This window comes from Diceros bicornis, chromosome 5 (genome assembly GCF_020826845.1).
Source record: "Diceros bicornis minor isolate mBicDic1 chromosome 5, mDicBic1.mat.cur, whole genome shotgun sequence".
Lineage (NCBI taxonomy): Eukaryota > Metazoa > Chordata > Mammalia > Perissodactyla > Rhinocerotidae > Diceros > Diceros bicornis.
In genome coordinates this window covers 38761805-38784017 of record NC_080744.1, presented here as the reverse complement: position 1 = coordinate 38784017, position 22213 = coordinate 38761805, and the positions used below count along the sequence as shown (strand labels likewise).

General features: G+C 42.8%; 1 protein-coding gene across 5 annotated transcripts in view; it reads left to right on the top strand.

Annotated features, from left to right (window-relative positions):
• Positions 1–21774, top strand: part of INO80 (INO80 complex ATPase subunit) — a 128284-nt gene extending 106510 nt beyond the window's left edge. For 3 of the 5 annotated variants that reach the window (XM_058541264.1, XM_058541266.1, XM_058541265.1), the window contains exons 29-36: positions 4764–4836; positions 12086–12244; positions 12892–12994; positions 14086–14174; positions 16364–16519; positions 16822–16981; positions 17728–17943; positions 20175–21774. In XM_058541264.1, coding sequence (XP_058397247.1) covers positions 4764–4836; positions 12086–12244; positions 12892–12994; positions 14086–14174; positions 16364–16519; positions 16822–16981; positions 17728–17943; positions 20175–20392 — 1174 coding nt within the window. In that variant the 3' untranslated portion in view covers positions 20393–21774. The remainder of the gene's footprint in view (positions 1–4763; positions 4837–12085; positions 12245–12891; positions 12995–14085; positions 14175–16363; positions 16520–16821; positions 16982–17727; positions 17944–20174) is intronic. The other 2 variants (XM_058541267.1, XM_058541268.1) reach the window with 2 other exon arrangements.
• The last annotated feature ends 439 nt before the right edge of the window (positions 21775–22213 follow it).

The following is a 22213-nucleotide window of genomic DNA, read 5'->3' as shown; positions in this document are numbered from 1 at the left end:
CATTAAGTAGTGGGTTTTTCACCTACTACTGTTTGTGTTTATTTTCCACTGGTATATTCACTGTGGTACGTTTGAGGATCTCATTAACAGCAAAGCTTTTTTTTCCAGTAACAATTCGGGTCATTATATATTATAATAAAATGCCTATTTAGGAAAATTTTTGAGAAATATTTAATGAAGAAAATAAGAATCATTCACAGTCCCATCATTGTTAACATTTTGGTATATCCATCTAGTCTTTAATGTGTGTGTGTGGTTATATTTACACGTTGATACATATTGTGATAGGATTGTGTGTCCTGATTTCTTCCACTTAACATTATATGTATATATATAATACTTTTCTATTGTTAAAATGTTGAGTGAATATCTTTTTTATAAAGCTTTGTCACTATTTTAGATTATTTTCTTAATATAGATTCAAACAAGGGAAATTACTGAGCCAAGGGATATGAACATATAAGACTGTATATTATATTGTCAGATTGCTTTGTAGAAAATTCTACTGATACAGATTCCAACCAGAGCTGTAGTATGTTGACGTCTAATAATTTGGGCTTCTGAGTTGTGGAGCTATACCTGTTCTAGCTGACCCAATTCCCAGAAAACTGGACTGTGAGATCCAGGGCTCAGTATATTTTACAGTGACCTTTTAGTGGAAAAAATCAGTAAATGTATTTAATTTATTACTTCTAAAATCCCTTATTTAACTTGTGAAGCTTCTATTTGGGCAATCCCAATAGCACACAATAGTTTTGAAAAGCTTAGCTCTAAAAGAAGGGTATTTTCACCATTAAATTTTACTACACCTACTTCCCAAATATCTTATTTTGCATACTTTTCCTGGGAAACTTACTGGAGCTTCCAAACCTTACAACTGAGAATTACTTAGGGAGCAGTGAGTTTTATTTAGATTCAACACTTGAGTAACTAGCACTTATTATTAGGCAAAATGAAAACACAGTAAAGTCTCCTTCTCTGCCTACATTATGAGCTAGATAATTAGAGTTGGGATTACAGTTAGGAAATAATCTCCTACTTGTGTATAGAATCTGAGCTGTGCCTATGCTGACCAGAAGCTTATCAGGCAGACCTCTCCAAATGGGGAAAAAGTTCTCAACTTATAAATTTGAGTGGCTTGCAGTAACCCAATATAAGAAAAAGACAGGTGTTTTTGAAAACAAAAAAGCATGCCTCGCCAAATATTTTCATTATTATTAATGAAAAGACATCAAAAGAAGAAATTGTAGTTTCAACTGGAAAGCCCTGTGGCTCAAAGGTCAGCCAGAGTAAACAAGAACTCCTATAAAAAGCCATTTACATTCCCTTCATACAAGATTTATTTATGAGGGATCCTTCCAGGAAAGAGTCTGACTGAGACTTAAAGACTGTTTGGCCAGGATGTCCTGACTGGGCAACATTCAGAACATGTGACCAGTGCATGATCCTAGAAGCCATTCACAAGGTCTTTGCTCTTGGGTGCCTTGGTCTTTGCATCCCTTCCTCCTGTCCCATGACATTTACCCAACGGATCCCCCCTGATTATCTGACCACTCAGGGTGACCCTTCAGAAAACATGAGAAAATGGGAGTGTAGTGTGGATTTATCTTTCCTGGTGAGAGTGTTGTAGAGTTCTGGTGTCTTCTTTCATTCTGGCTCTTTTTCAGTCATTCAGCAAGTCTACTGCATTCGGCTACATGCCTATAGCATTATTTGGGTATTTTGGTGCAAAGTAGCCTCAGTGGGTCATTAACTAAAGAAAAGTAAGAATGAGACCTAGGCTTGTCTTTATTACGTGATGTCATAGGCTCCTTCACAGGCCACCCAGAAGCCTGGTCTCTAAGGCCTGTTCCAACAGACCCTGAGTTGAGATTCCTTTTCAGCCCCCTAGAGGGCACCCAAACCATCGTGTTGCCTTCCAGGATTCTGTTTTCTTGCCTTTCTTTAGTCAGAGCCCCAAAAATATTAATTCATGTTATAATACTAAATTTATTAAGTAGAAAGGAACTTCTCAGCAGTTTGATTCAGATATTTTTTGTTCATAAATAATCCAGCAGTATGATCCAGGATAAAAGCTAATTTCTTTGATTTTTAACAGCCCAAGGTTTCCATAATCCTTATTCTTATGTTACAGTGTGGTAAAATTACACTGAATGCAGCCAAACCTTGCTACTTACCATCTACCTCATCATTAAAGGACATCTTCTCAATACATAGTTAATATCCCAAAAAAAAGTTTTCCACTGTTATATTTCTAAGTTTTGCTGCTAATTTATTATTTTCACTAGTGTTTCTTCTGTATATAGTCCCAGTTTGTAAGTGGTTACCACATCTGGGGACTTATTTCTCTGGCTGTCCAGACTATGGAAATGACCCATCTTTCTACCTCTACCCTTTCTTCTTCTTTTTTTTTTTTTTTTTTTTTGGTGAGGAAGATCAACCCTGAGCTAACATCCAATGCCAATCCTCCTCTTTTTGCTGAGGAAGATCGGCCCTGGGCTAACATCCGTGCCCATCTTCCTCTGCTTTATATGGGACGCAGCCACAGCATGGGTTGACAAGCCGTGCATCGGTGCACTCCCAGGATCCGAACCTGTGAACCCTGGGCTGCCAAAGTGGAGTGTGCGCACTTAACCACTGCGCCACCGGGCTGGCCCCTACCCTTTCTTGTATTGTAGTTCCCAACTGCCTTGTACCTCACTCCTTGTCCCATCCCCATTCCTCTGCCCCCACTGCATGCTCAGGCTCTGGACTTCTTTAGGAATTACCAAAAAAGTAGCCATTGGGTGACTCCATCAGCTCTCACACAGGTATTGGAGGGAAACCTCTGACCCCTCTGGACCTACCAAAGCAGGTGAGAGAGCTGTGTGGGGAAAAGCAATCTTCTCAGGGCCAGAGTGGGAAGGATTATTCTATAGAGATTGGTATAGCCCTAGAAAGCTCAGTCCATTTTTATTTGAAGCTTTATTGTGGTTAGATACTCTCCTGTGGGCTATGAGGTATCAAGCTTCCATTTACATCGTCCCATATCTATGGGAAAATGTGTTTGTAAACTGGCAGGTGCCTTTTAACTTTGTGGTTTGCTCTGTGTGATTTAACCATAAAAGATGACATCTTATAAATTAAATAAATAAAATTATGAAATATTAAACTTCATGATAAAATTCAAGGATAACCAATAGAACTTTAGTGAGAGTACAGAGCCTTTGAAATCATGCCCTACAGGAGGCCTCCAAACATGCTCTGCGATCCATGCCTGCCTCCAGGAAAGCTGTGTTTAATTGAATGCAAATAATGGACAGATTTCTACTAGGACCTACCAGCTTAGTGATTAACCAGGGTGCTTGTTTCAAAATAGTTCGTTCACTGATATTCACGTTTGTTGTTGATATGTCATCAATTAGTCACTTCAGTTATAGTCAGAACATCCTCATTTTATAGTCCAGGAAACAGACCTTTAGCAGTCACGTGACTTTACCAAGGCAAAACAGAATCAAGGAATGAGAGCATCTGATGTCAGTGTGTTTCCTTTTTTTTTTTAACTGAAACCCACAGAATAAAATTCATTTTACTTTGGGATTTATTACCTATTTACCATATCGGAAACTTTACATAACAGCACTTTTTTATGACCTGTGATGTAGATAATATTTTCATCTGTTCTATTTCTTTCTTTAGTGCAGTCCAGATCCACCAAATTGATTTCATAACCAATGATAGGTGTGACGTGCGATTTGAATAACACTGATCTAAATGAATTTCCAGTTGTATTCCTCATAGTCATGAAGAAAAGGGATTAGCAGCTTGATCTAGAGGACTGTAAAGTTTGCTCACCAGTATAATGCAGTCTCTTTCCCTTAGAAGTGTTCTGGAAAATAACTTTAGGTGGCAGGAACATGAAGATGGCAAGATAATCTTAAAATATATTTATGTTATCTGCAAGAACTCAGTTCAAACTGAGCCCCTAATTGTATGTGTACATAGATAAATCTTATAGTCGAAGCCTGCTCTTTGTGATCCAGCATGGGCCTGTTCCTAGAAGATATTCAATAAATATTTGTGGCCTGAATGAGTAACAGGGACACCTACTGATTTATTCATAATTTTAGGTTTCTTTAAAAGGACATAGGATGTAAAGGGAAACTGAGAAAACTATAGCTGATCATTTCCGTGTAAGGGCTGTGTTGGCATTCATCAAAAAGTTCTTTAATTCCAGCCTGTCTTCATGGGTTAATCCTAAATTCAACTTAATTCATAAAAGTCATGACCTAGGTCTTAGTCCTGACCTCGGGTCATTTTTCTGGGACTTTCTTCATCTGGAAATGAGTGCTTTGGGATTATAATCATTAATTCCAAAATTATTGAAAGTCATGGTTCTTGGGGGAAACACCAGGAAATACTGATTTATTTGTCCCTCTGTATGAACTAGGAACTTGTTAAAAATATGACTATTACAGAGAGGTCTCTACTTCTGTGATAACATATTTTTCTGTTATATTTGCTACATGTTTATAATTATATTGCCTATCAGTCAGTATTAGTGGGCAGCAAAAGTATAACTGCAAATTGCAAGGTAACTACCATGGTTTGATTTTAGCAACAGAGCACCTTTGTACAGTGTGTCGAAGAAACATGAATCAGGCCTGGCTAACCACCAAAAACCATTTCTAGCCCTAAACGCTCTCTTTTGCAACATGCTATTTATTTATTTATTTATTTATTTTTCAGTTTTTCCTCTTAACATATCCCTCCCTTTTCTGCAGGAATGACATCTTTGTGTTCCTGCTAAGCACACGAGCTGGAGGACTGGGTATCAATCTCACTGCTGCCGATACAGTAAGTGATGAGAGTACAACACAACACCAGATATGCAGGTTTTCTACTCTAAATATGTTGTTCAGTTGGTATTACCCTTTGCTTTCTGTCACAAACTTTTATTTCTTTGCCTCTCCTTATGTTAAAAGATAGTAGTTGCACTTTGCCTGGAACTGGAACATTTTAAGCTTTCCTTTTGGACTTTTCTCTCCATTCTCTTGGAATAAGTTTCTGACACATTCATTCAACAAATATTTAGTGAGTGCCTTCTATGTGTCTGATACTGTTCTAAACGCTTGTACGTCTGAATAAACAGACTGAAAAAAATCAGTCAATCCAATCAGATTTGTTTTAGGAGCTATAACTGAACAAATCAGAAAGGATTGTTTTATTACTCCTATACATTATTCCATTTTAGGAAAAACTCTTGTTTTTGTATCCCAAACTTCAAAAAGTGGTTGGAGAACAAGGAAATTGGTAATTTTAAAAATTAAATTACATTAAAAAGATGTTCCATCAAATTATATATCCTTTCATACCCAGTCTCCTTGGAAGACTATTTCAGCATCCTAAAGGGAGAATAAAAGAGCATTCCTTTTGAATCTTAGAATTACTCCCAGGATTCAAATATATTTTATAACAATTTCGGTAACCTTGAGACATAAAAATGCATAAATGAGAAATTGTTTTGTAGAAGGCATGACTCTAAAAATGTTTTTTTTTGTGGCCATTGTGGTGCCTCTCTGTGAAATACAGAGCATCAGAATTCTTACAAATATGAGGAGGGTGCAAACTCTGGAGGGTCATGGAGAAATGAAGTACAAGGGTAAAGAGGCTTGAATAGACTCACAACAGCAGAGCTGGAACTAGATCCCATGTTTCCCAGTCTGCGCTCCTGGGCTATGTCCACTCTTTCTCCTTATTAACTACTACACCACAGAACTGCCTGCCTTCAACAATGAAAAACAGATTATGTAATATCACTAAGTAGAATATGAACCGTAGGGCTCTGCTGAACCTTCCTTGACATCTAAACCTCTTCAGCCAGTTAACCAGGCTGCGACAGGGATCCAGGGCCTGAGGACCACGGGAGGCATAGCTGGGTAGATACTGTATCTAGTGTGCACATCATCAGCCTCAGTCTTCTTAAAGGAAGTCTGTCATTGGTGGTAGGTGTTGTTCTTGTGGGTTCTTGAATGTAGTGGCTTACTTGGTGCCATATCAGACAGTAGAAACTTGGCTTTCTTTTTGCTCCTTGGTTCTCTGCTTTCTCTATTTTGTAAGCATTCCATGCAGTCCCAACTGAGTCATAGTCTCAATGTGAGTATAAGATTCGTCTCTTTCTCTTAGCTGATCTTTTGAACTCCAGTCTCAGCCCCCAGCCCTATACCTACTCTCTTAATTTGTTTATACCCTTCTTTATTAACCATGCCACTCTCTTGCTTAAAACTCTTTAGGTAGTCTCCATCATCTACAAGATAAAGTATAAGCTCTTCTACGTGGCATAAAATGCCCTTCATTTTGGAGCCTTTATCTCCCTTTCTAGTCTAATTGCGAGATTACTTCCCCTTCCAGAATTTATGTTTCAGAAATAATAATTGACTTTTAGTTTCCTGAATGCACTATATTGTATCACACTATTGCATAAGCTATCCCCTCAGCATAGATTACCCTCCTGGGCACCTCTTCTTCCACCTGGTAAACTTCTGTTTGTTCTTCAAAACCCTATTCATGATGAGGGCTGCTGTTTTATATGGGCTGGTAGGCTTCTCTGATAAGGTGACATTTGAGCCAAATTCTGAAGAAAGTGAGGAAGCAAGCCAGGCAAATATCTGGCAGAAAGAAGAGCATTCCAGGCAGAGGAGATAAGTGCAAAGCCCTGAGGTAAGAACATGCTTGGCACAATCAAGCAACAGCAAGCAGCCCTTTGCAGGTAGAACAGAATGAATGAGAGGGAGAGTGGTGTGAGGTGAGTGTTGCAGAAGCAGATCATCTAGGGCTTGGTAGACCATGGTAAGGATTTTGAGATGAGAGGCCAATGAAAGAATTTGAATAGAGGAGTGTCATGATTTGGCTTGGGTGTTAAATGTGTCCCTCTGGCTTCGGAGAGGTTGGGTGGGGAGAACTGTAGGGAGAAAAGTAGAAGCAGAAAGTTCAGTTTGGAGTTAGACACAAGATGATGGTCACTTGGGCCAAGATTGAAGCAGTAGAGCTGGTGAGAAATAATTGGAACCTGCATGTATTTTGAAGGCACAGCTAATGTGGTTTGCTGCTAGATTGGATGTGGGACATGCAGGAAGCATCAAGGAGAACTTCAAGGTGTTTGGCCTGAGCAATTAGAATGATGGAGATACCAATTACTGATTAGGGGGAGGAGTGGGTTTGAGAAGGGAAATCAAGAGTTTGGTTTGGGGTGTGTTAAGTTCAAGATGCTTAGCACACGTTAAGTGGCATTGTCACTCAGGTAGCAGAGTCTGGAGTTCAGGAGAAAGATTGGGGCTGTTGAGGTACTTTGGAATTATCAAGTCATAGGTGATATTTAAGGCCATGAGGCTGGATGAGGTCACCTGGGAAGGTCTAACCTAAGTTCATTTGATTAAAATGTATTTCCCTTCTTGTCAGCCTGGCTATCTCAGGTTTGGTCTATGGTTTCTTAAGAAATAGTTCCCTTAGTCATTCATTTGAATGGTCAAAAAAATAAGCAGATTTGAGGGGGGAAATCTGCATCATGCTTCCAGTGTTCACATAGTTTGCCTTGTGGGCATAAGGAGCTCCTGCCAGCCGTAAAGAACTAAAGTAGGCCCCTAACCCATAGTGAGAGGAGTAGTAGAAATCCCCTTTTCATCCTGGGGTTTAGAGAGAGACTCTGAATATTCCGAGTTCCCAGTTCCAAAATAATTTGCATTTAATTTTGAGGGGAGGGCTTGGGGACTCACTTGTAAATTAGAACCTCCTGGAATACTTGTCAGAAAAATGAGACCACAAGATTGAAATGAATTCTTAGGTTATGCTTTGTGTAAAGTCAAGTTATACTCTGTATGTATGTATTATTAGAGAAACAATAGGTTTAACTGCTTCCTTGGCATTTTTCTTTTGTCCTGAGATTTATTTAGCTTTGGAAGATCCCCAGAACCATTTATGGACAAGGAAGAAGTTAGTCAGCTTAAAATGTCAGGAAAAACTGAATGTCTTAAGATTGAGAGTGCATATATAAACGTGTGTTTGTAAATAGTGGGGCTCTATCTGGCCCACTCTGTTAGTGAAAACGTGATTTCAGCGTGTGATTAATGGCAGCTGCCCCTTACTGTCTGTGTTGTTCTTTGTGTATTCTTCCTGATGTAGGACTCTTTGCATTTGACTCTGTTTAGTGAGGGGTTGTTATAAACTGCACTGTTTGTTTTGTTTCTATGTCAGCCTTGTTTTAAATGCTTACATGTAGGGAGAGAATGAGGAGCGTTTGTCCCTTGGTAGCAATGTGAGAAAATCCTGCATCCCATGAGACAACATGGGACAGCTTTCAGCCCTCCCAAGGGACTGAACTTCCACCCATTCTCTTAGGAGAAAAAGAGTTCCACCCTCCAAGGGTTGGTCCAACTTTTTCCAGCTGTTCCCCTCGAAATTTTCCTGTTTTCCATTTCACTCCCTCATCCCCTGAAACTCCCTCTCATTGACCTCTATAGCCAGGCATCTCCGCCCCATCTCAGCTCTCACCTCGCCTCTGCCATGCCTGCCCAGCTTGGTGTTTACAACTTCATGAAGGTGCTGACTATTAATATATTTCCCCTTAGTCACTGCTGGGCCACGCTTTGTGGACTGACTTGCTTTCATCTTTCTTAGTTAAATCAGTTGTTCTAGTCCTTTAATTGTTATTTATTTTTCTCTAGAATGTCTCCCTGAGCTCCATAATAAACATGATTACCAAATACAGGTGTCATCTCTGTCCCACTGTGGTGGGCACAGTTGTCTCCCCCAATACCACCTGCCCCTCCCCGCCCTGAGTTCATGTCATGGTTCATTCAGTGTTCATCTTATTGTCAGATTATATAATAATCATACATCTGGCTTGGTTTTTAGTTCTCTCGCTCTTGTTCTTGTTTTAACTTACTAGCTTACACATATTTCATATTCTTTTTCCCTGAATAAGTTTTTTTCTAAATAGAATCTTATTTTATTCTCTCTTTCTCCCAAATTCCACACCTCTTTTAATCAATTTAAATGATAAATACCCACTAAATTTGGGGGGTTTTTGAAGTTAAATTGCAAACATATCTCCTTAGGCTTTAATCTTCTTATTGTTTATGAGTAAGAACCCAAGTTGAATCAGGTTCGGCCACTGAGACTTCAGGAAAAAATGTCAGTGTTAAGGAAGCACCTATGAAATGATTCATAATATAGAACTCCCCATTATGAATTCATGCTGAACCATTGCCTCAGACTTGGACAACTAAAGGTACTATCTTTGGATGTGACATCAGCTCTCATTTCTCACATATGTAGTCATTTTAGGTATGTTGGGCAAGTAATGTTCTCCCCTAGTCCAGTTGGAGGTCTCCTTTTCATTAACTGTGTCTTCTCTTCCTTTGTATCTCTTTGAAAGTTTAAACTGGATTTTCTATCCTGTTAAAGCTCCAAAGTGTCCTGTGGTCAGGTTTGCTACGCACTTCTACAAGTGACAAGCATTGTATACTTCTAAATCCTAGGTCTGTGGACACTGTGGATTAACAATAAGCATTCACTGGGGCCGGCCCAGTGGCGTAATGGTTAAGTGGGCGCTCAGCTTCAGTGGCCTGGGGTTCGGAGGATTGGATCCCAGGTGTGGACCTAAGCACCGTTCATCAAGCCATGCTGTGGCAGGCATCCCACATGTAAAGTAGAGGAAGATGGGCATGGATGTTAGTCCAGGGCCAATCTTCCTCAGCAAAAAGAGGAGGATTGGCAACAGATGTTAGCTCAGGGCTAATCTTCCTCACAAAAAAAACCCAATAAGGGGGCCGGCCCGGTGGCGCAAGCGGTTAAGTGCGCGCGCTCCGCTGCGGCGGCCCGGGGTTCGCTGGTTCGGATCCCGGGCGCGCACAGACGCACTGCTTGGTAAGCCATGCTGTGGCGGCGTCCCATATAAAGTAGAGGAAGATGGGCACGGATGTTAGCCCAGGGCCGTCTTCCTCAGCAAAAAAAGAGGAGGATTGGCGGATGTTAGCTCAGGGCTGATCGCCTCACAAAAAAAAAAAAAAAAAACCCAATAAGCTTTCACAATGATTCTTTTTCTTTGGTAGGCAGTTTGTAATTTTTTCCCCAAAGATTCTAACCTACAGTAAAAATTTAGGTGTTATACCTCATATAAAAGCAAGACAAAAGGAGCACCATAAGAGAGAGCCAGTGGGGGCTCTTATTAGTAGAGCAAGAGCACTGAAAATACTGATGCCTTTTGTCCATCTTTACCCAAAATCTGAATTCTTCAGAGAATGGCAGAAGAATCACCTCCAATTTTTAAATGAGAAAACAAATTACTTAGCAATAGTGTTAACCAATGGGGAAAGCGTCATAGAGAAACAGTTTCAAGAGAGATGGAATCGCTCTTTAGTTTACATTTTTAAGCTCTGCCTAGTCTGGATCAATCCCCTTAGAGATTCTGGTATCAATCGACTAGTATTTGTGGAATTCTACTTTGCACTGATGAATGGTGTCTGTCCTTATATAAGACTCGATGGGAAAATTTTTAAATAGTACACATGAAATAATTGGACACCCGTAGAAGATAGTCAGTGATTAGGTGGGAACTTGGACCAGGGTAGGCAATGCAAGGTGGAGTTAATAGTGCATGTGTTGGAGGGAGACTGTGTGTGAGCTCAGGCTTGTCTCTTCCTAATTTATAAGATGAAGGAAATAACATAAGTTTTTGTAAAAATTCAGTGAGATATGTGTGCACGCTAATGCCAGACACATAGTAAGTGCTCGACAGATTTTAGCCACTATTATTTCTAATAAGAATTCATGAGGAATAGGAATTGGAAAAGGAGACATTGTTATAGGTAAGAGAAATCAGGGAGGCCTTCCTGAAAGTGGTGAAGCTTGAACTGAACCTTAAAGGACTAGAGAAGAGTTGAGGGATACTAGGTCAGAGAAACAGCTTGAGCAAAAAGTGGTGCAGACAAATGTAATATAAGTGAGGAACACTGACGAGACCTGTCTGACGAAAGGGAAGGGTCATGTTTATGTTAGGAAAGAATAGAGTGCAGCTGGCTCAGTATAGCAGGGGCTGATTATTAAGGGGAGTTGAGACTTGGTGTGTTACAGCATAACCGGCAGAGATAGAGGGACTGGTCTATAGTGGTACCCAAAGTAGACTGAAGAAGAAAGAGATTGAGATCTAGGGAGCCTGCTGATCTAACAGCATTAGTGAGCCAGATGTAGGTGGTGGATATGGACAGTGGGACTGTAGAAAGAATGGGTTCATTTCTGAAGAAGCTCTGGCTGGATTTGCTGACTTGATTGAATATGGAGGAAGACACATGAGAGATGAGGGCTGCTTTGAACTGGCTTTCTTAAGGAGGTCTACTGTAGCCTCAAGGACTGAGAACCCAGGAGTCTCTTGGTTTTAGGATCACTGTGGGGCGGGGGAGGGAGGAGTACATTTTGTTGTTGTTTGAGTTTATTTAGTAAACTAGAAGTAGCTTCCAAGGAGCACTTTAAACATTTCTTCCCAGGAATTCAAGGGACAGAAAATGACCCTGTTGATGAGAGCCTGAGAATGCCCAGGAAAGCTATGCTGGTTCTCTTCCCAAGGTCAGCCCAGTGTTAAAGAGAAGGCTTTCACATCCCTCACATCCCAGGCCCACCGCCTGCTTAGGCTGTGTGATCTTGGGTAAATTCTCTAATTCCTTTGTGCCTCAATTTCCTCATCTATAAAATGGAGGTTTTAATAGTACCTAAATCATGGTGATTGTGGAATATAAATGAGTTAATAAACATAAAGCAACTAAAACAATGACTGGCAAATAAATAAGTACTAAGTGTTAACTATTAATATTATTCCCATTCCCTCTTTTTAAATGAAAACCCTGAAAAAAGCCCTGAGTATGTCTCTTTTGCCCCGGGCAAGTGAAGGAATGGCTTGGTTTTATGAGTGGATTATCTGCTTATCTTAATATCATAGAAATAAATCTAGCACCAAACTGTTGCAAACAGATGAGTGAGTGGGTTGCTCTCACGATTCCTTGTCTTTCTCTGAGGGTGCCTCAGTCTTTGCTGTATCCCTGTCCTGCCTGTGCAGGTGATTTTCTATGATAGCGACTGGAACCCCACTGTGGACCAGCAGGCCATGGACAGGGCCCACCGCTTGGGGCAGACGAAGCAGGTTACTGTGTACCGGCTCATCTGTAAAGGCACCATTGAAGAACGCATTCTGCAGCGAGCCAAGGAAAAGAGTGAGGTAAGTACAAGGCAAAGTACTATACCAGTGGAGAAAGTAGAAAGTCCAACCACGTTGACTGGACTAAGACTAACACTCTCTCACCTTGTGTTGGTCATGAAAGAACTAGAATTTCTTCTTAATAGAAAATAAAATCGGCTCCTGTACCAGAGCAGTCTCAGCTGCCTGGCCATTCCTTGTTCCTTTTCTACCAGAATGGTAGAACAACAGCCTAGATTCAGCTGTTCTTCCTGTGGAGACCGACACTAGTCATGGCCCTCATGTTGGATATACATTCACATTTAGAGGAAGAAGGAATGACATTTTAGCTCTCAGCCTAATACTCTCAATTTGATCAACCTCTTTTGTGTGCCAAATTTACTAGTTTCCCAGGAAATGATTATTTTTGTTTTGTTTTGTTTTTTCCATCTTGATTCAGTATTATTGGATCTTCTAGCTATCAGTTAGCAGTCCCACGCTAAGATGTTTTCATTGTCCTTTCTTTTGGGCAAATAATCTGGATGAGCCAGTCAGATGAATGAGAAAGAAATAGGGAATCCAGGGGCCTCACCGGAGGAGCAGATTGAGAAAGATGTTTCTTTCTTTCTGGATATTTGCCATAAGGGAATGGATGCTTGGTGGTGATGTTTTGATCTGCTTTGGTATAGATTCAGCGGATGGTGATTTCTGGTGGGAACTTCAAACCAGATACCTTGAAACCCAAAGAGGTGGTTAGTCTTCTTCTAGATGATGAAGAGTTGGAGAAGAAATGTACGTACTCTAAACTTCTTATTAATGCTCTCTCTTCCTTACAAAAGATGTTTTTCTAGCCCCACACGTCTGAAAATGGAGGGGGCCCGTCCTTGGCTGGATGCCAAGGGTAGGCAATGCCAAAAACTATATTTGAGGAGAAATATTTTTTATATTAATATTTTATATTAAAATCCAAACAAGGGTGTGTCATGGAATAGAAGGCAAAATTCATGTTTTGTTTGTTTTGATTGAAGTATCTTTGACATACAATATTATATTAGTTTCAGGTATACAACATAGTGATTCAATATTTTTATATGTTATGAAATGATCACAATATGTCTAGTTACCATCTGTCACCATACAAAGTTATTACAATATTATTGACTATATTCCTTATGCTGTACATTACATCCCTGTGACTTATTTATTTTATGACTGGAAGTTTGTACCTCTTAATCCCTTTCATCTGTTGTGTCCCTACCCCTACTCCCCACGCATATATTTTTTAATTAATATGACTTAATAAATTTGTACCAGGAAGGCTATATCCCTAGACTCCTCAGCAGTAATGAATTGACTCTGTTCTGCCCAGAGAAATGTTTTTATGGAAAAGTTGGAGTAGCACACTGCTGTAACATACTAACCCTTCTCCCATGTATTTCTGGCTTTTGATAACAATGGGTTTCAGACTTCCCTTGTGAGCCTCTGAGGACTTCCACAGCATCACATCAGAAAATATGAGGAAGCTTGTTTCTTAGGGTGCTCACATTTGCCACCACCTTCTAAAGACCTTTGGGACTCTAGAACCATACTCAGTCTGTGCAATACAGAGATATTAAAAGCCTGAAAAGAAAAGGAAAAAGAATAAAGGCAAAGAAAGTCCCGTGATAATTAAACTGCGTCATGATTTGAACCCAAAAACCGTTAAGACTCCAAGAACTCTGTTGCTTCTCCGAGTTAGAAAACCACCAGTTATCTGCCTTAGATAGATAGAAGTCGTACCTTGGAACATAAATATCAAAGGATATGGCCACCTTTATTTCAGAGAATGAGGATTATGATTGCCACAGGGACTTCATCAGATCTCTTTTTGCTTTTCTTGCTAGTGAGACTGCGGCAAGAAGAGAAACGGCAGCAGGAGGAAACCAATCGAGTCAAAGAACGCAAGCGCAAGCGGGAAAAGTACGCAGAGAAGGTATCATCTTCAGGCCTGCGGTGGCCACAGGGACTGGTGGTGGCAGGTGGTGCTTACAGAACAGGCTTCAGGGTGCATGGCTTGTCATCTTGGGCACTGGTTGGTCTCCAGCTCCAGCCGTGTGTGGTTAGTAGTGTTTCTGTGCTGACTGACGTTTGATCGGGAGAAGTGCGGCCTTGGTAGGCCTGTACTACTCACACAGACCCACCATGTCCACGGTCACAGGAGTCACATGTAATTATGGAAACCATTTGATGGGCTGTTAGAAAGCATAAGGCTAAGTAAATGTGAGTAAGATGGATGTTACTTACATTATTAGATTCCATAGAATCTTAGAAAGGGCCTAAGGGGTCATTAGATCCAATCCTTGTACCATAATTCTGCTAGTGTACCATTCAGTGTCATCTACCATTGGAAAAATAAATTGCTGGCCAGTTTGTTCATCTCTTTTTCTCCAATTCATGCCAAGGATTTGAGCCAATTTTGTTTCCCTTCTGACATTTCCTGCTTGAGCCCACTAGGCTAGCTGCAAAGTGGGATGTAGTTCCTGTACATTTCTCCCTATCTTGCCGTTTCTCCCAAAGTATTATAACAGTTAATCCTTATCCCCAGTCTTTATTGACATGTAAATCGGAAATGAGGCTTTCAGGACTTAATCGTTTTTCAGGAGTCAGCCCGTTAGTTCTGACTAGGTTCCTAGACTTCTTATGCCTTAGGACTGTTGGTTTGGAATCATTTTACTACCTTGCAGAAAGTGCTTCTTAATTTTTTCTGATGAATTTGGCTTACCTTTGGGTCACGCTGCCCTTGCCATCTTCACCAGCCCTGGTGGGCCCCTGGTCTTGAATACGATAGCCACCTGAACTTTAGGCACCTCCATAGCTCTGGGCCCTCAAATCTGACAACTGTCCATGCCTCATTTCCTGGGACTGTTTGCTTTGACGTATATTGTGTAGCCGCATGTTAAAAGTGGTTCTGCTTAAAGTAGAGATCAGCTTCTTCCCCTTATCCAAGCTTGTATTGGATGTTACTTACATTATTAGATTCCATAGAATCTTGATGGTCCACAGCCTAAGAGCCTGTCTATATTATATGATCGTCTTCCAGTAGATATTACCAGCTCTTCACGTTGTAAAATCCACACCCTCTATTGTACCTTCTGCTAAGCAGAACTGTTTCTAGCCTAAAGGATACCCCTCTTTCTACCCTAAAGGATTTACAAAGCTGAGAAATCCCAGGAATGAAAGATTAAGTTTCTTCTAGCCTGGGCTGCCATCTCTGCCCATTTCCTCAGGTTCTGTTTTATGACTACCCTCAAATCTCTAACCCACTACTTACTACTATTTAGAATTAAAATAACTTTAACATTCAGAAACAACATCAAAGAAGAAAAAGTGGTTTTCTCATACTGGATATTGTTTACCAAGCTTGCATCAGATGCCATCCCTGCTCTGAGCATAGCAGTTTCAGATGAATATCCACTGATAATATAAAGTATACAAAGACATAGCATATTAACCCTAATGTAGGTGTATAGATACAAATGCAGTTAGGTGCAGTGGGTGACTGTGATTCTTTGATGTGTCCAAGCATACTTTCTATTATTCCAGGTCTCTAATCTGTGGCAAAGCCCTACTGAACTTGGTTCTAGAACTGCTTAGTGTAGCTTAATCACTCAACCCTTAAGCATTTACATATAAATTGAGGAAATAATGACAAAAGCAACCCATTATTCATGGGGTATAATAAGAACCTTCGTTCTCCTTATGCATATTTAAAAAGAAAGCAGAGTGAAAACAGATGTGCAGAAGATGTACTAAAGGCACTGGCCCTCCCTCTCGTAGGACTGCATCAATTCGACTCCTAGTAAGTCTGCAGCTTGGACATGCCCGAAGCTGACCGTGCACCTCACCCCATGACAGTCAGGCTTGGTGCAACTCCAGTTCAGTGGGACTGGCCTACCTTTCAGCTCTGTATTTGGTAGAATATACATAAACTTTTACTAAGCCATCCCTTTCTTGCCTTCCTTATGAGTTTTTTTGTCCTTAAAAATATGCTAATTGAAAAAAATAAAACCTAGACATTTATAAAGAGTCAAGGTTCTGTCATCGCTTTCTTCTCCAATTTCACTTTTCTCTTGGTGCCAATCCTCATGCTTTTTCCATATTTCCTGGTTTGTGTGTTCCCAGAAGAAAAAGGAAGATGAATTGGATGGGAAAAGGAGAAAGGAGGGTGTGAACCTAGTGATCCCGTTTGTTCCCTCGGCTGATAACTCCAACCTCTCTGCTGACGGGGACGACTCCTTCATTAGCATGGACTCGGCCATGCCCAGCCCTTTCAGTGAGGTGAGGCTCCTTTTAGATGCCTTCATCATGGCAGTGGAGACTGTGTCCTGACTTGTAGCCTTTGCTTCTTCTGGAGTCCTCCTGCTTTGTAGACGGGGGCACACATGGAATCTATAAAGAGAAAGGCAAATGAAGACAGGCTGGCTTCTCTGGAGCCAAAGGAGGGGATCTAACCCTGAGGAGTGAAGCCAGGCAGGAGAGGGAAATAGTGGCAAGACCTGAGAAGCCTGTCCTCACGTAGGTGCAAGGACTGTGGGCTGTAGGCACTAGGAGTAGTGGTGATCTTGACCTTCCTCCTCTAGATCTCCATCAGCAGTGAGCTGCACACCGGCTCCATTCCCCCCGACGAGAGCAGCAGTGACATGCTGGTTATTGTTGATGACCCAGCCTCCTCAGCCCCTCAGTCTCGAGCCACCAACTCTCCCGCTTCCATAACGGGCTCCGTCTCAGACACCATGAATGGTAAGTGATACTTCTGTCCTGAAGAGCTTGGGCCTGGCCCACTGCCTCAAGAAAAGCGTTGGTTTGGTGATCAGTGAAGTCCTGATTCCTTTTAGGATAATGGCAGTTTCTACTTTCTTTAAAGAAGAGTGGAGTGGAGCAAAAGGGAGTTTGTAGGCTCATTCTTTCGTTAGCCCTGTCAAGTGAAGGGGAGAATGAGAAGGTTTAGGGAAAGCAAAATAAGAACTTTATTTGGATTTCAAACTTCTTTGTTTTCTAGTCATCCCTGTCTTTCATATTTCATCCTTATTTTTGCTAGTTTTTAATTAAAGCTAGCTTTTCTGGTCCTTCCCTCACTTTGTTCTGTGGGGCCCAGTGTTGCTGCTCTTTCTGCAGGAGCTCTAGGTTATAAACTTGGGAGTAAAAGTTGACTCTCCAAGGCAGGAGCACATTGGGGTGTGCAGGAGAATCACAGATAACAAGTCCCTGGGGTTCATTTAGTACTGATCCAGCGTAGAGAAGAAATTCAAGGGTCATGGAGCCACTCTTTAAAATGAAAAGTAGCTTGAGGAGTCAGGCTGTTTTAGGTATTTGGAATTCTTACTAACTCTGTGCGACTCCATGGCCCAGCCATTAAATGGGGGCATAGACCTCCCTGGGAGTCCTGAAACAAACACCCTGAAAGCCAGCCTTCCCTGTCAGGGGAAGAGTCTGTTAACATCTGAAGAGATTGAATTTTTTCCCTCTTGGCCCATTTGTTCCCACAGGAATTTCCATTCAGGAAGTGCCAGCCGCAGGACGAGGTCACTCAGCCCGAAGCCGAGGCCGCCCCAAAGGTTCAGGAAGCACAGCCAAAGGAGCAGGGAAAGGCCGGAGCCGGAAGTCCACCGCAGGCAGTGCTGCCGCAATGGCAGGAGCCAAAGCAGGGGCTGCGGCGGCCTCCGCAGCCGCCTATGCTGCATACGGGTACAACGTGTCTAAAGGTGCGGAGCCCTGGGGAGGTGGCGGGGGAGGATATCGGGGCGGGCACGGGCTGCACTGCAGGCTCTATTCTGGTCAGGCACGGGCTGGAGAGTCTGTTGAGCAATCTACTGGGTAGAGCAGGTAGGACACCCTCAGTCCAGGAAGCTCATTCCCAGAGCCCACGTTGGGTTCTGCTTCTGCGTTGAGCAGGCCTGACTCTCCCCTTGCCCTTGTGACTTAGTACAGTGCCACCTTCAAAGTGGAAGTGGCTGTAAAAAGAGAAAACTGAATTTCTGGACTGTACTACTTTAAACAGTCAGAATTTTTCCTGCTTTGAGAACTGATATTTTTCCGAGACCCGTGTTTCAGTAATTACATTTCAGCAGTCTTGCCTAGCGTTGTTAACGTTTACCCAGCTATGTGATCCCATCATCTTAGGTATTAAGCACTTGCTGTGTGCGTAGGAGTGTAACATATAGGACCCTGCTCTTGAGTGTATAATAGAAGTGAGAAGGGGAAGCTGTACACGGAATATGTTTAACAGCAATACAAGGCAATATACATGTGTTGAGTAAAAAAAGAGGGAAGGCCTTAATTGTGGTTGTAAATCAGAAGGAGGAGGAACCATGGACCTGATGACGAAGTTGCCTGACTATAATTCGGAAAGAAGGAGAAGGATAACAAAGACTTTGGACTAGGGACAGAGAGTTGGCAATGACCAAGGCATATGGGGGGTCACAGAGCAGGTCAGTCAGGCTGTGCTAAAGAGGAGCTGTGGGAGTCAAGGTTGGAAAGACATGATGGGCAAGAACTTATCAAGTGTATGACGGGGCTCTGGAAAGTGTGAGAAGGGAAATGGCTGCTGTGACCATGACATGTGGAGGATGATTGTAGTGATGGAATGTAGGATGTGGGAGAGTGGTGAGAAGGGGAGAGCACGTTTAGAGACCTCTCTCCCTTTTCAAAACATGGGTTTAGGGAAAGTGAAATCAGAACTTTATAAAGATTTCAAACTTCTTTGTTTTCTAGTCATCCCTGTCTTTCATATTTCACCCTTATTTTTGCTTGATTTTAATTAAAGTTAGCTTTTCTGGGCCTTTCTTCATAGGGCTCTTGTAGTAAGTAAGGGGATTGTTAATAGAAGGTGGTGTTCAGTAAATGTTAATTCACCTCCCCTTTCTCCTACTGTAGGAATAATCTCAGCTTTCGTTTATTTGTTCATTCAGCAAATAGGTAGTATAATAGCCTGGCCCAGTGTTTCTTAACCTTTTTCCAGCTCATCACATCCTTGGAAAACAGTCATGCCAGCAATCAAGGCTGCTGTGGTAGACCTCACCTGATGGCTCCTCAGGCTATCTCCTGGAGACCTGGCCTGAGATGAGAAGGGGGCAGGAGGGGTGAAGGAGGCAACAGGGGTAGACATCAGAAGGAAAATCAGCAATGCTTGGGAACTGAGAGTGGAAAACAAGGGGAAGGACTGTTTCAGAGATTCCCTGTGGTTCCACCGTGGACAAGAAGAGACACATGTCTGCCCACCAACCACTTATAGAGTTCTTTTTAGGAAAGTAAAAGCAGTACACACAAAACAATTGAAGCATCATATGAGCCGACATGTTATCAGATGTAAGTGGATTTGGCACATACAAGGAAGAGAGAGAGTTCACTGTTGCCCAGGAGCCATTACTGAAGATGGGAGGTTTGAACTGAGGGCTTGGAGAGTGGGGGTGGCCACTTCCAACACAAGGAGAACTGCATGAGCATAGACACAGGATAGAGTGGGCAGCCTGTGCCCTCTGGCCAGACTGACTGGGGGGTAGATGACATCTTCTGAAACTAAGAAGGAAGCAGCTAATCACAAGTGATGTCCCAAAAAGGAAGAAGAAATGTGTAAGAAAATACGTTCATGCCTAGTAAGTTACAGTTCATCCTGCAGCCTTGGCTGCCCCATGTTGTATAACGTGTGCCCTGTCCCTGAGCGCCAGTGTGACATCTTACTTCCTGCAGAGGAGGTAATGTGGAGAGGGCTGGGTAGGTGTCGTTTTTCTCTTAAAAACACATCCCTCATACTGAAAAGACAGTTTAAAGGAAGAGCAAGCAAATGTGCTAAGAAGAGGTTGGCAAGGAGTGGCAGGGGAAGGGGTTCCCCATGAGCTCACCTCAGCCCATACTCTGGTAACCGAGGTCAGATGCTGAGTCAGCTCCGGCAGGACTGGTGCTTACGCTTTTCTTGTCTCTTTCTCCATCCGCACAGGAATCTCTGCCAGCAGTCCTCTGCAGACGTCCCTTGTTCGACCTGCTGGCCTTGCTGACTTTGGACCTTCAAGCGCCTCTTCTCCCTTGAGTTCCCCTTTGAGCAAAGGAAATAATGTTCCTGGGACTCCCAAGAGCCTCCACTTGACCAGCAGCCTAGCCCCAGACTCCCTGGTCCGGAAACAGGGCAAAGGCACCAATCCCTCTGGAGGACGGTAACCGCCTGGGCTCTCCAGCTTCCTTCAGCCAAACCACGGGCTACAGTCCTGGCCTGCAAATGATCTTTGGATGGCTTGCCTAGTGCAGCATCTTACATCCCAGGTCAGAGGGCGGAGATGACCAGTTGCAGCAAGGGAAGGACAGGCAGGTGGTTAGTGTGAGCACTTTTATCACCTGTGTCTCAAAAGGAGTGCTCTGGGGTTGCCTATAGGAAGAAGGCCCAAGGACAGGAATCATCTCCGCAGCATCTCAGATGAACTTTATAGCCACGTCTTAAACCTCGTGCTAGGGAAGGGCCTGACATAGACCCCCTTTAGATGCTGAGGCACACTGTCTCCATCCCCATTCCACTCTTTGGCTCTGGCCATTTCCTTTGCAAAGGCTCCGCGAGTGCTGTGAAGAGCCTTTCATGGTGGAGACTTCTCTTAGGGCTGTGATTTCCTGTAGGGCTGGGAAGGGAGGAAATCATGTACCTGGCATCCTCAGTCTTTGGGCAGCTCCCCAGGTTTCCAAACCCCATTTGCCAGAGTGTCACCATTGAAGAGATCAGTGAGTGCAAGAGAAGATAGTGGCTTGTGAGGAGGACAGAAGGCTGGAGGAAGCATGCTCGAAGGCGGCTGTTTTCCCAGCGTTTCCTCCCATGTCCTGCATGGTTCACACCAGAGAACCTTCAGGTCCCACCAGCAACAGTAGCAGCAGCTCCCGCCCCGGGACTCCCAGAAGCCAGTAAAGAGACCAGGAGCCACCTCAATCAGCAGCACATCCTCACTGCCTCTCTTGCAGACTCCTCCTGCCCTTCCTGAATGCACAGTCTCCCCACCCTTGCCCTTCAGCCCCCTGCTTGGCTGTATGCACTGTCTGTATTGCACTGAGAAAGGAAGGGACAGCAGGAGTGAGGTGGAGAGGATGGAGAGAGGGCAAGCTCAGCCCCGACCCTCCCAGCCCCAGCCCCACCAGCCTGAGCTTGCTTCCCTCCAAGAAAGGCAAAGGGGTGGGGTTTGCGTGGGAGGTGTTTCTACCTGCCCCCAGCCTAATGTCCCTGGTGGAGCAGGTGCTTCTGGGCGGGCCAGCCTCTAATTTGCACACCTGAAAATCGCGGAATTGAGTTTAGGTAGATTGATTTTTAAAACTTTTTTTTGGAGTAGGGGTGGTAGGGGAATCATTTAATTTAAATCATTAAGAGTCCCCTGCCCAAACCCAGACTCCTGTGTACAGATACTATTTAGAGGGAATCAGAAAAATGCCAAGCCTTTTTTCTCTTTGAATGTGCTGTCTATTTTTATAACTGAACTTGTACATATGTATAAAGAGAGACACATCTTTCTTTTACTAACTGGAGAAAAAAATCTTAAATAAAATGGAGTGAGATAATTTTATGTAAACTGAGGTGTCTGTGGTCTTTCAGCTGCCTCTCTTTGGCAGCATAATAGGGCTCCTGGGGGAATGTGGCAGGGTGAAGGAAGCAGAGCCCCAGCATCATTCCTGTGGTCAGAGAGGATAGTGGTCAATGGGACGAGGAGTGCTCTGTGAGCATTTCCTCAGTGGCATTATTAATTGGGCTTAGGAATTTGCCTCCAGCCGTCAGAGAGGAGGCTTGACCAAGTGCCTGGCATGCCAAGGCCAAGGCCCTCAGGGTATGGGCTCATTGTGACTCAGGACCTAGACCCCAGGACTTATGTGTGGGCAGCTTGGCCTGGTCCAGTCAGGCAGTTACATAGTGGTAATCTTAATACTGATGTGTTCTTTCTCCAAAAAACATAAGTGAGAGATTATCCTGGCAGTGTGTAATATATAAAATCCCCAACTAATAGGAACTTTATG